The 13,471-nt window shown below is 37.9% G+C and overlaps 1 protein-coding gene across 7 annotated transcripts in view; it reads left to right on the top strand.

The window, feature by feature from the left end:
- Positions 1 to 13,471, top strand: part of MAPKAP1 (MAPK associated protein 1) — a 260,780-nt gene that overhangs the window by 40,233 nt on the left and 207,076 nt on the right. For 6 of the 7 annotated variants that reach the window (XM_074395347.1, XM_074395345.1, XM_074395349.1 and 3 more), the window contains exon 4: positions 4,559 to 4,707. The exons of the other annotated variant lie outside the window; for it this stretch is intronic. In XM_074395347.1, coding sequence (XP_074251448.1) covers positions 4,559 to 4,707 — 149 coding nt within the window. The remainder of the gene's footprint in view (positions 1 to 4,558; positions 4,708 to 13,471) is intronic. 7 annotated transcript variants of the gene reach the window in all.

Raw genomic sequence — 13,471 nt, 5'->3', positions numbered from 1 at the left:
TACAGTGGCATGAACATCATTACAGCCTCAACCTCCTGGGCTCAGGCGATTCTCCCTCCTCAGCCTCCCAAGTAGCTGGGATTACAGGCATATGTCACCATTCCTGGCTAATTTTTGCATTTTTTGTAGAAACGGGATTTTGCCGTGTTGCCCAGGCTTGTCTTGAACTCCTGGGCTCAAGTGATCTGCCCGCCTTGGCCTTCCAAAGTGCTGGAATTACAGTTGTGAGCCACAGCTCCTGGGCAATAAACAATTATTTAATATTATTAAATATCTAATTATTCATATTTCCCTAATTATCTCAAATTTTTTTCTTTTTTCCCATTGGTTTGTTCACATTTGGATCAAGATCCATCTACTACTTTGGTTAATGTCTCATTTTTTAATCTATACCTTCTCTTTCACTTTTTTTTTCTTATAATTTATTTGTTGAAGAAATTAGGTCATTTACTGGGTAAAAAAGTTATTTAAAATAATTCTCCTCTTTGTAGTTAATCTGCCAAGTCATTATTATAGTTAGGTTCATTTATTTCACTTTGCCTTTGTTTTTAGAGGCTACACTTTTAATTTTCTTTTATAATTACTTAAAACATTTACATGGCTTCAAAGTCAAAAACAAAAAGCAAGACAAAGTCAGAGAAATCTAGCTTCACTTTGTTTCCTTCACTGTTGTAGTCATTTTTTAAAAGTTTTTTTTTTGTTCATTTAAAACTATAAGCATATTTATATCCCTCATATCCCCCATTTTTTAGATTAAAGATAGCATACTATACATACTATTTTGTACAATACTTTTTTCATTTAGTAACATATTCTGAGGATTATTCTGTAGCAATATATATATAGAGAGAGATATATAGATATATAGAGATAAGCTTCATTCCATTTTACAGCTGAATAATATTCTGTGATATAGATGTACCAGTGCCAACCCATACCCTGGTGAGGGATGTTTGATTGTTTTTAGGCTTTTGCAAATGGTACTGCAGGGAATAGTTTTATGCATAATTTTTAAAGTTTTGCTTTACCAGTGTATCTAAGTGGTATTGTTCGGTCAGAGGGTAAATGTAGATGTGATTTTCCTTGATCGTCTAAATTCCCTTTCATAGAACTTTTGCTGCTTCATGTTCCCACCGGTAACATATGAAGTATCTATGTCCTCAGAGCCTCAAACTTTTAGATTTTTGCCAATCTGATTGGAATGTAGTTTTAATTTGCATATCTTATTATGAATGTGGTTGAGAATCTTTCCATTTGTTTAAGAGCTGTTTACATTTCTTGTTCTGTGAACATTTCATATTTTTTGTCTTTTTTTCAATGTTTGTTCAGTGCATCTTTTAGAATATTTATGTTAGAAATATTGACTTTATTTCTTTCCTAAATTATCATTTGTCTTTTTACTAATTTTTTCCCATACAAAAGTTTTATTTTTATATGGTCAGACTTATCAGTTTTTCTCCTTATTCTGAAGCTTGTAACTTGTCTTTTGAAAGACTCATATTGACTGCTGTGTCAGGAAGAAACAAGGGTTGGGGTGGCCAGGGCAAGGGCAGAAACAGTAAGGTGGATTTGAAGGTGGTGATGATAATACAGCGTTGCTAGCAGTAGCCACAGTTCTGAATAGCTTTTGAAGTGTTTGTTGATGAGTAGGATGTAGGAGGTGAGAAAGTCAGGATGACTCCCAAGGTTTTGATCTAATGGGACTGAATTGCCATAACTGAGGAGACTGTGGGAGTGGCAGCTTTGGGGAAAGATCAAGAGTTTGATTAGCGATAGGTAATGCTTGAGGTGCCTAGTGGACATCCAAGTGGAAGTGCCAAGTGGAAAGTTGGATGAGTGAGTCTATAATTTCTGGAAATGTTTAGGGTTAGAAATAACCATGGAGAGTTACTTGCATGTAGAGGATATTTACTTGTGGTTTCCCTTTTTATTTATTTACTTTTCTTGAGGTAGTTTTACATATAGTGAAATGTACAAATATTGTACAGCTCAATGACTTTTCACAGACATATACATTTATATAACTAGCATCCTAGACAAGTATGGAGCAATTCCATCACCCCAAAAAAGTTCCCTGGTGCCCCATTTTAGTCATTCCACCCTTCAGAGGCAAGCATTGTTCTGATTTGTGTCAACACAATTTAGTTTTGCCCCTTATAGATGGTGTTTAAAAGCATACGACTGGTTGAAATTACCAATGGTGTGAAATGTAGATTAAGAAGAGGTCCAAGTGCTGTGCCTTGGGAAATCCAGTGATTCAAGGGTGAAATGAGAGGAGTCAGCAGAGGGATGGAGAAGGATTAGCCTGAGAGAGAGTGTAAGAGTCAGATAGAGTGGAGTCCTGGGCAGCAAGTGAAAAAAATGTTAGAACAGGAGGGGAGTGATGAACTGTATCAAATGCTGCCAAGACATCTTGTGAGATGAGGATTAAAAATTAGCCAACAGATTTATCAACAAAGGGACCATTGGTGACCTCAGTGAAAGCTGTTTTGGTGGAGCAGTGTGGCCTGAATACCTGATTGGAGTAGATTTGAGTGAACGGGAATGGAAGGACTGGACAGTAAGAATACAGATGGACATTTTGAGACGCAGAAAAATAGGATGGTAACCAGAAGGGAGGGAGTATGGGATAGATAGAGGCTTTTTTTTTTTTTTTCCCTCTAGTAAACAGCACTGTGTGCTGATGCGACTAATCCAGTAAGAGAAAAATTGACAATGGAAGAGAGATAGGAGAATTGCTGGAGAGCTGTTCATGAGTTGACAAGAGGGATGGGCTCTAGAGCACAAGGAAAGGGCTGGCCTAAGGTAGGGGCAGAGGGAATTCATCCATGGTAGTAGGAGGGCAGGCAGATAGAAGTGCAGATGTTGTTTCTTTAGTTGTTTCTATTTCTCCAAGCATCAACAAAGGAGCAAGAGGGGAGGAGATGTTAGGTTGAGGAGAGAGGTTTGAGTGTGAATGTCTGAGAATGAAAGAGTTAGTTACAGCATCACCTTGCACCTAACCCTATTGGTAACAGCTATGTAATGTCTGTACCTTGCTTATGTTTGGGATTCCTCAGTTTCTTCCTGGAGCTAGTAGTAACATCTCTCTTAGGATCTGTGAAGACTGCCAGGTGAGGAAAATACCTAATATTGATCCTAGCCCATAATAGATGCTTAATAAAGGATCATTTCTTTCCCAGTTGTAACCATGAAACTGGTCATAAATCACAGGTAGAAAAGTGCTTCCCATATTTAAAGTATTACTTTGATAGAATTGTAATCTAATTCCTCTTCAGATCTGTGTTTAATATGTTGATTAATGTTGAACTCTTGTGCTCAAGTGATCCTCCCACCTTTCCAAAGTGCTGTGATTATAGCTTTGAGCCATGGTGCCCAGCTGCAGTTACATTTTTTGGCAAGTTCTAAGGGACTGTTTTGGAGTTCTGTTATCTCTCTTAGTTTAATTTGATTATACTAAAGTGGAATGGTGTTGAACATGGTTATTGCGGATTTTAAAGTCTCAGATTGATTTACTTAAAAACTTCTAAGTGTGGACATTTCCTGATAGTCACAAAAACAAAAAGTATAATGACCCTCATGTACCTACCGTCTGGCTACCACCACCTTGATTGATATTCCAATTGATTTAGATAATTAAATGATCTTTGAAAAGATATGGAACTTGTCTTGGTTCACTAATGAATAAGAACTGAAGATTCACATTTAATAATAATTTAATCTGAATTATTTCAATCATTCATGCAAAAAAATTTATTGAGTATCTACTTTGTTCATTAGTGCCCTAATGTATAAGAACCTTGGTTGGGTGCAAATCCTGATTCTGTTACTTATTAGCTGTGTGGTCTAGGGCTACTCAAAATATTCTAAGCTTGTTTCCACATTGACAAATTTAAGATAATGCTAATATCTACCTCATAGGCTTGTTATGAGGATTAAATGAGATATATTGGCTTGCTAAATAAATGTTAGCTACTGTTACTACACTTAATCTTAGCCAAAAGGCCGGGAAGTAATAATGTTAGCTACTATTATTATAAATACCCTTTCTCTTTTTCTCTTCCTCATCTTTGGCATCAAGAGTTTGTGCAAGGTGCAGTTGGAGAGTGTTAGAGGATTAGTAAGTGGATCTTGATCTTGAAGAACTAGAATTCCAAAATCACATAATATTAGAGGCAGGAGAGATCTTTGAAATTATCTTGTTTGACAAGCCCAGAGAGATTTAGAGAAGTGTCCTCTATCACATAGCTTGCTATTAGTAGCAAAGCCAGGCCAAAGCTCAGGTCTTCTGGCTGTGAGTGCTCTCCTTATAAAATGACTCCTTTGTTGCTCCCTCCCTTAAGCCCTGCTCTTTCCAAATTGACTATCCTGGTCAGCATGTTCTTCCATGGTTGGCCTTTTCAGTGCACAGTGTATTATGGGCTTTCTGCATACATCCGACCTGAACATGTCCCTGGATGCTCTCTCCTTACGGTTCAAAGGAAGACTTTTTAGGGAACGTAGGCAAGTTGTCTCTGTGTAATCACAAAGATGTTTTTATCTTCCTCTTGTATCACAGCCCAGGAGTTAAAGTCACTGTTTGAAAAAAAATCTCTCAAAGAGAAGCCTCCAGTTTCTGGAAAGCAGTCAATATTATCTGTACGCCTAGAGCAGTGCCCTCTGCAGCTGAATAACCCCTTTAACGAGTATTCCAAATTTGATGGCAAGGTAAGTAAAAATGAGACTTGTCCCTTTAAGTAAAACTGTAATTGAGTGGAGTTGTTGTTGGTATTATTATTAGATTTAAGGTTTCAGAAATGCTTCGTAGAATGTCAGTTGACAGTTACAGAATATCACTTACATTTTCTAAGACTGTTGATGCAAAGGTATGAATTTGGGCTCAGTGTTGTTTTCACAGTAATATATTTGGGAGAATTAAAAACAGAAACAGTCCTGTGATCTTTCATTCTTTCTCTGTGTGTAGATATCTCAGGACTGTTGTATGTTAATCCTCCCAAACGTATTTATATGTTTGTGTATATATATATGTGTTTTTATATATGTTTATATATATGTGAGAGAGAGAAAGGGGAAGGGGAGGAAGGGAGAGAGAAATATGTATGTGTGGATTTTTCATCTATTTTATCTCCTAAGCATACTTGAGAAGTTGGATTAGTTATATTTTGATTAATCAAACTCTAATTGTGTTGGGAAAACCTTGAAAGTGGTTCTGGGAGGCAATTTCCATTGTCTTGGCTGATTCTTTATTATAATTGTAGATTGTTGAAATCAGCTTCATTTCAGAATTCTAGGCTATTGCTTGCATTTCAGTATCTCACTGTAGGGGGATCTCAACACTCGCTATGGAGGATAACTTTATTTTTTGCCTGTTTGTGCTAACAATTTGCTGTTATAAAATTAAAGTGTGTTTATTTTCCTTTTAGAAAAACGGCCACTGTTTCAGGTGGATCCTGGTTGCATGTGCAACACCCCTTCCCAACCCCCTGCCATCCTGTGTCTCCATGCTGACCTGAACAGGGCCTTTTTCAGAAGACAATAGTGGTTGATTTTTGTATTTATTGTCATGATGTTTGCTGTCTGGCAGTGGTATGGGGTGCTGAGTGATATAGCTCTTTGCCTGGAGGGGTTGTGTGTAATTTGTCTTATTTCAAAACCATTGCAGTTAAAAAACATATAGCTTTTCGTTTATGCTTGAATTTTTTTTTTTTTTTCCATGAGCTGGCTCTGTCAGTTGTCCTCTTTGAGCAGAGATGTTTTCTCTTAGAAAGACTTTTACTTCATACAATTCAGCAGGCTTCCATAGGTTTAAGTAAGCTTGTGTGGCCATCAGCACATGAGGTTATTGATATTTCTGGGGAAGAAGAGCAAGAATTAGAAACAAAATACATAAATAATAGATCCTAATATGCTCAGGAAGTTTCCTCCAAAAAGCAATCTGAAAGCACTTTTAGTAAATTACAGATTTTATTGATGTAAAACTTCTCTTTCCTCTGCCCTTGCTGCCTTCTCCTGTTTTGTGGGACGTAGCACAGTGAAGGAAGTTCCCCCAGGGGACAGGAATGTCAGCCTCTGGAAAATGGCAAGTTGGACTGTATAGGATTTAAAAAAAAAATACTACAATGGATTCATTTAGATAGGTGAGAAGTTGTTATTGGGATTAGGTTAAGCAGTTAGAATTTATTTGCTTCCATTGCCTGATACCATCTCGTTTGAGATGTAATTTCTGGAATAATTAATGTGTGATAATGTGTTTATATTAAAAAGCACAGATCTTTTAAAATATTCTAGCGTTTTCCTTATACCATAGACTTTATTATTAATTACTTAGGTTTGGATTTATCACAAGGTTGTGAATTCTGCTTGGTGTGTGTATATCTAACTTGTGAAGTGCCAGCAGGAAAATAAAAAATAAAGTAAACCATTTCCTTAGTCACAAAGGAATTATTCTTGCTAGATGTGTTTACACTGAAGACTCTCAATGCTTTTGTCATAGCAAGTCCATTTGTAATCCACAAAGGATGTGAGTGCAGAGCAGTCACCATTATGCATTGATTAAGAAAGATCTAGATATTGATAAGTCTATCTTATGTGATACTATTGTATTATCTTACATATTACAATTGTTAAAATACAATTAAACCCTTGTTCTCATCTATTATTTAATATCGATGCATTTGGCAGATATGTAATGAAAATGGCTAATATTTGAAGGATATTGTACTGTACATATTAAATTAGTCTTTATCTTTGTGAAATGCATCAATATGATATTCAATGACATCTCAGTGATTAATAGAGAATTATACTTGAGTCAAGCCTTTTTGTAACCTAGAAATTAAAATGACTATTCAAATAACACCTCAAAATGATCAAATTAGCATTTTGTGATTGCATAATAATGGGATTGTAGTAGTTATAACAGCACCACGGCTGCCTCTAGAGTTAAGATCATGTCAACCCCTTGATAATAAAGCCTTTTCCGTGAGAGTCGACTTTAATAATTTCCAGATTGATTCCTCCCATAAATCATCTGACATTCAGCACTAAATTTTTGTTACTGTTGTAACTTAAAATTATTTTATTTTTATTCGGCTCATATTTAAGAAATGAAATGAGAGTCTTGTTTTAATGATTCACTGTCTTGTCATTGGAACGCCATGCTTTTTGCCTCAAATGTAAGGGTTTTCTGTGTATTTTGATACTCCTATTTTTTTTTTTTTACAAAGGTTTGTTAAAGCCTCTAAAATATGTACATTTTTTTTCCTTACAAATATTCACAATGTTTTTCTTGGGAATAACTCTTGCCTTATTTACATAATTAACTGAGTTGCTTAGGTCTCTCGGGCAAATAGTACATAATTGGGGAGAGAAGGGGACAGGGAAGAGTTTGGGGTCTAATTAAATATGCTAAAAAACTACTTAATTATGTATTTCCTCAAGAGACTAACTGCTGTGAAATCCTCCTTAAGATTAAACTAGTGTTAGATTTGAGGAAAGGATTTTGCTTTTGCTGTGGCTTTATGATTACATTGCAGTCAAGCAGGCACATCTAGTGTTCTTAACAGTTTGTGCCAACTGGATTGTTGGTTTTAATGATTCTATGGGCAATTAAAGTGAATATTTCCAAGTAATTTTTGGTTCCTGTAGCTGGTTAATAATTTTATACGAATCTTTTAAAATTGTGGTTGGCTAATAATTTTTTCAGGCGTGAAATTGAGAGGGAAAGGCTGTACTTCGGCATGTGCTTTGTTGTCATTTTGACAATTTTTTGAGTCAGGTTTATTGTGTTGACATTATTTCTTTAGCAAATTGGTGATGCTGTCTGTGATCTGTTTTAGAGTCTGAATTATCAGTAACTGTTTACTGATCATTTGAAAAAAGTTCAAGGTTGCTTGCCAAGCAGCTTTAGGGCATGCTTTGGTCAGACCCGGCAAAACTGGCCTCAGCCATTTGCCTGAATTCTTAAGCATTGTTGAGAAGGAACCTCTAAATAGCCTTATTAACAAGACCAAACCTCTATTCTAAAGGTTGAGACAATTAGAAAACTTCTTGTGCCAGTCCTGACTTCACTGGATGTGGGAAATGTTGGTTGTGACAAGAGGTTGCTTTGAGGTGATCAGGGAGTAGGCTTTGCTGAGAGGCAGTAGACGTTCAGTACTGATTTAAGTGCCTCAAAATCTGTTGATTTTTCTGCCCTGTTTCTCCACCTGTTTCAGATTGGTTCATGTTTTAAGAAGGAAATCTAACCCTTCCCATTTTATACCATATCACTTTCTTGAGAATCTTTTACTGGTACATTATCACTGTTATGGTCAAATTGCATTTGCAGATGTCCTTAGTAGACCATCAGAAGTTCAAGTACTCATTTCCTGTGAATATGGTTACTAATAATAATAATTTTAAAAAGTTGTATCATCTCGGTCAGTTTTTTCACCTCTGAAAGGAGATGAGCGTGAGTTCCTCACAAGGCTCATAAGACCAACAAACAGGGTAGCTCTAGGATGAAGCATCTAGCACAGTGAGAGGTAGCATAATTGAGTAAAGCAAACTATTCTGTAGTAAAGCCTCAGTTTGAATCCTCATGGCTCCATGTATGGTGTGACTTCAGGCTAGTTACTTAATCTCATGAAGCTCAGGACACACTACCCCAAAGTGTGACACCTTGAAATATTGAATATCACAAGCTGAAGGAATTTGAGAAATGGCATGAAGAACTCTGATCTCACCCTGCCGTTCTTCCTTAAAGCAGGTCACAAGGCCCTCACGTGAGACGTTTCCTTCCTCTGCCTGGAAGAAAGGAGCGTCCTCATCTCCAAAGATGAATCTCAAAGAACAGGCTTTGCTAAATTTCCCCACAGTTTACCACACTTACTTCCTACCTTTTTCCTGTTTTCCCGTGACTTTATATTTTTTGTCAAACGTAATATAAAAACCCTGAGATTTAACCAGTGGTTTCTTGGATCTTCCTTTTCTTATGAAGGCTTTGTGTCATATAAAATTTAGGTTAAATAAATGTGTGTGCTTGTCTTTGTTACTCTGTCTCTTGTTACAGGGGCCCCAGCCAAACATTTACAAGGAAAATTTTTTTTCTTCTTTACAAGTTCCAGTCCTGACACATGAAAGAAATGACAGTGTATCTTCCTTACGAGGATGAAATGAGCAGGATGTGTTTAGCAGAATTCAACAAATACCCCACTGCTGCTGCTTTCTCTTTGTAAAAGGGTGGCACAGGGCATTGACGATGGGGCAGTGACGTGTCTTCCAAGTATTTCATTAGGTGGTTGACAAGATTGAGTGAGAGGGAATGTGTTTTTAAAAGCCATAGAATAGTGTCTTAAAGAAGAAGTGTAGCAGAGTAGATGAAAACGGTCTGCATGTTGAAGTTCAGGAAGTCCAGTGGGGTTTTGGTCCTTCACTAGGAAGATTGAGACAAGTAATTACTTCCTTTGGGTGGATGCGGTGATGGTCATTTTTTTTAAACCTTGGGTGAGAAAATGGTTCAATATTGGTAATTACTTGGCAGTTTCTAAAATGTTAAATATCCTACTTTTTGGGCTTAACTAAATATTATTTTCTAAATATAAGGGGAATGTTTGACTTGACAAGTGCTTGAAAGAGCAAACCAGTTCGGGTTCATATAGACAACTGTGACTTTGATTGTGTTAACTTGTTAGAAAGTAACCATTTCTCTGTTAGAAACTGTTTTAACAGGGAAGCTGCAGAGAGCATGGGGGAAGGGATAATTCATGAGTGCTAATTGCTTGGCTGTTAATTTTCATAAGTGTTGATAGAAGCAGTTCCTTAAATTAAACTTTGTTTAAAATGTATCAGGGGAAATATTCCACAATGTCGAGCCTGAAGTGAAAATTAATATGAATGCTGTGGCAATTAACACATACTGGTTAATAGCTTTTAGCAGCATTTTGGGATGATAGTCCTTAAATACATTTTTGCATGCTGTTCTTGTTTCAGCATTGTTCCAGTCTATGTCTGGATAATTATGAACAAATGTTTTCTACAATCATTGGCATTAAATAGCTCTCTTCAAAGAAAGTCACTTAAAACTTTGCAGAAAAGCTCGAAGCCACCAAGAAATGTTGCAAACTCAGAAAAGGTCAGCGAATTGAAATCATGTAAAAAGAAAAATTGCCCTTAGAGGAAAAGGCACCTCATCTGAACTTGGAAAATGTGCTATTATTGTGGGAATAGTCCCTTCTAATAAGTTAAGCTACATTGCTTCTGGATCTCTTTCCGAAAACAAATGTAGCCTGGGATTTTTAGTGTTGGCTATATTTCTAGAAAGCAGCTTCTACTTAATGCTACCTGAGCTGAGGCAGTGGACTTGAGCCTAAGGGCCTTCTGGCCTTACTTCCTCTCCTTTACCCCCACCCCCTTCTCAGCTGATAGAGGTGCTGGGGTAACCATGAGTGAAGAGAGAAGTTGGCTCCATAATACTGAAAGTCCGCTACTGCTCCTTTCAATAAGAGTTCTCCAGGGCTTTGCTTGCTTAGCGCCCAATAAGAGACAAATCTAGGGTGACTACATCTTGAATTAGGAGCTGTTTGTCTCACTTGTTCGTTGGCTTCATTTACTTTTTTTTTTTTTTTTTTTTTTTTTTTTTTGAGACACAGTCTCTCTCTGTTGCCCAGGCTGCTGGAGTACAGTGGCACCACCTCAGCTCACTGCAGCCTCTTCCCAGGTTCAAGCAATTCTCTTGCCTCAGCCTTCCAAGTAGCTGGGATTATAGGCACCTGTCACCATACCTGGCTAATTTTTGTATTTTTAATAGAGATGGGGTTTCGCCATGTTGACCAGGCTGGTCATACTCCTGACCTTAGGTGATCTGCCTGCCTTGGCCTCCCAAAGTGCTGGGATTACAGGTGTGAGCCACTGTGCCCCATCTACATACCTTTTTTTAAGAACGTCTCAACATGAAATTAGCAGTTATTCTCTTGGCAATTTATCTCTACGACTATATTTTGCTACTCTTCCTTTCATAGATCAGTTTTTGTTAGTCTATTATATTTCTCAAAGAAGATACAGATTAGATATTTACTACCTTTTACACATTACAGTATATGTTATACAAGGATCACTGGGGGCTGTGTCTCATACCTGTAACCCCAACATGTTGGGAAGCTGAAGTGGAAGGATCACTTGAGCCCAAGAGGTTGAAGCTGCAGTGAGCTGTGATTGCACCACTTGCACTCCAGCCTAGGTGACAGAGCAAGATAGTATCTGAAAAATAAGGATCAAATTCATTAAAGAAATCTCTTTGTGAAATTTGTTTCCCCCTTATACCATTATATTAACTCTCTCCTCTTGCTGTTGCTTCATGTTATACTGAAAATCCCAAGGGATGACATTGGGTTTTTTGTCTTGATGGTCAATTTATAATGAGTTAAATAGGAATCACAACAAAATGTTTTCGGCACTCTACTCTGAAGTTAAACCCTTTATGCTGAGTTCTTAAAACTAACTGCCTCTGCTCTGAGCTCTCTGTCTAGGCCTCATTTCTGTAGTGAGTTGTGAACCTTACCAGTGTGTGGTAGCTTCCTTTGGTTATGGAGCCATCTTCTAAAAATTCTGTGAGAGGTAGAATTCACCATTGGCTTAAGGTTTTTCAGAGGAAGGCAGAATTTTACCATGGAAAGAACATGGTTGTTAGGCTTGGGTTAACATCTCTTCATCTGAGATCTAAAGAATGTGTAAGAGCTAAGAAAAGGGGGATGAGACAGGGGGAACAGAAGGTCTAAGGCAAGGGGAGCTTGGCAGTTTTCAGGAACCAAAAGAAAGTTGTGTGACTGGAGCCCTAGGGTGAAGTAGATCTTGGTGAAAGGTGAAGCTCTGGGAGCAGACCAGGTATGACTAGTAGAGGTGTTCTCTTTAACCTAATGGCATGGGAAGCCTTGGACAAAGATTTAAATGGGGAGGTGAGATAATCAGATTTGTTTTGAAAATACCAGTGGGGCTGTGCTGCAGAGTATATCCCTGAGAAGGGTTTGTGAGGATAGAGAGACTAATCAGGACATTTTTTGCAGTGCTCCTGGTGAGAGAGTGATAACTTGGGCTTACTTATTGGGATGAAGATGGAGTGAATGAATTCAAGAGATACTTAGTAGTAGGCAAAAGTGGTAGGATTTGATGATGTATGTAGGGAGCAGGGTTAGAAGGGGGTTCGAAGGATGATTTCCTGGTCCGTGTCTGGCTTGTAGAGCTGGATGGATAATGAAACCACCCTGAATTAAGAGTCACTGAAAGAGGGCCAAGGATGAGGTGGACATTCCCACTGTAAGCTGTTTTGGACCTGCTGACTACAGATGATAGGCTGATAGGCTGTTATCATGTCCTTGATGACATTGTACATCTTTTTGGGAGGAGGGCTATATACCCTACTTGTCTGATGGGTGTTTGGGGAATCTGAGGCAGTGCTGTCTGAGGCGAGAGAGGAGCCAGAAGCCTCTTCTTTGTTCTTACTAGTCAGCCAGCCTTGGAACTGGCTAAGAAATTGCCTTCAGACATTAGCCACCTTCCATACACTTCCTCTTGGATAACGGGGATGTGTACTCAGATGCCCAACCGGACTCACTAGGCTGTTCAGAGGAGAAAGCAATAGGGTAATTTTATTCTTTTATTTTCTAGGAGAGTAATTTTAAATGAGACAGATATCAGGTGTCATTTAAGACAAGTGCTGATGGTAATTCTTGGAGGTTAGGGGACTAAGAGGTAAACAACATGGAAGTATTTTTGTTACAACAGGATTACTGTTGTACTACCTTCTCACTACCCAATTAATTACTAGGTTAGCAAAGGGAATCTGGTTGGAATGATATCAAGCACTGAGGTCTAGCCTAGGAGACAATCCTTGTAGGTATGGAGGGGATTATGGATGGTGAGATTTTACATTCAGCCTTCTCATCCTGAGGCACTTTGCTCTGCATGATTTACAGTGGAGAGATTTTCTCTCCCTTGAAGAACAAGGCCCTGATTTTACTATCTTGAAGACATCTGTCCCGAGAAATCAAATGGCAGTGACTGCAAAAGTCTAGGAAAAAGAGCTGTGGTACTGGAATAAGAAATAAAAATAGGGGGCTACAGATGGGAAAACTGCAGATTTTGAAGAGTTAATCTTTTCTATATACATTGGAACTTTCCTCTTAATTATGCTAACCGAACAGTGATGTAGGGAGTATTAGCTCCAAGTGAGTAAACAGGCTGAGAGAGAGAAAGTGATGTGTTCAAGGATTTCCCACTAGGATGAGGCAGAGCTGATATTCAGCTCCTTTGTTTCTTATTCCAATACCACAGCTCTTTTTCCTAGACTCTTGCAGTCATTGTTACAGAGAAAACAAAAACAGTTAATATTTGAAATGTTTCAAAATTTAAAAACAAAAGTTTTGGTACCAGGTGTAATGGCTCATGTCTGTAATCCCAGCACTTTGGGAGGCCAAAGTGGGGGATCACCCGAAGT

Source organism: Saimiri boliviensis, chromosome 2 (assembly GCF_048565385.1).
Source record: "Saimiri boliviensis isolate mSaiBol1 chromosome 2, mSaiBol1.pri, whole genome shotgun sequence".
NCBI classification, from domain to species: Eukaryota; Metazoa; Chordata; class Mammalia; order Primates; family Cebidae; genus Saimiri; species Saimiri boliviensis.
This window is presented reverse-complemented; position numbering and strand designations above follow the sequence as displayed.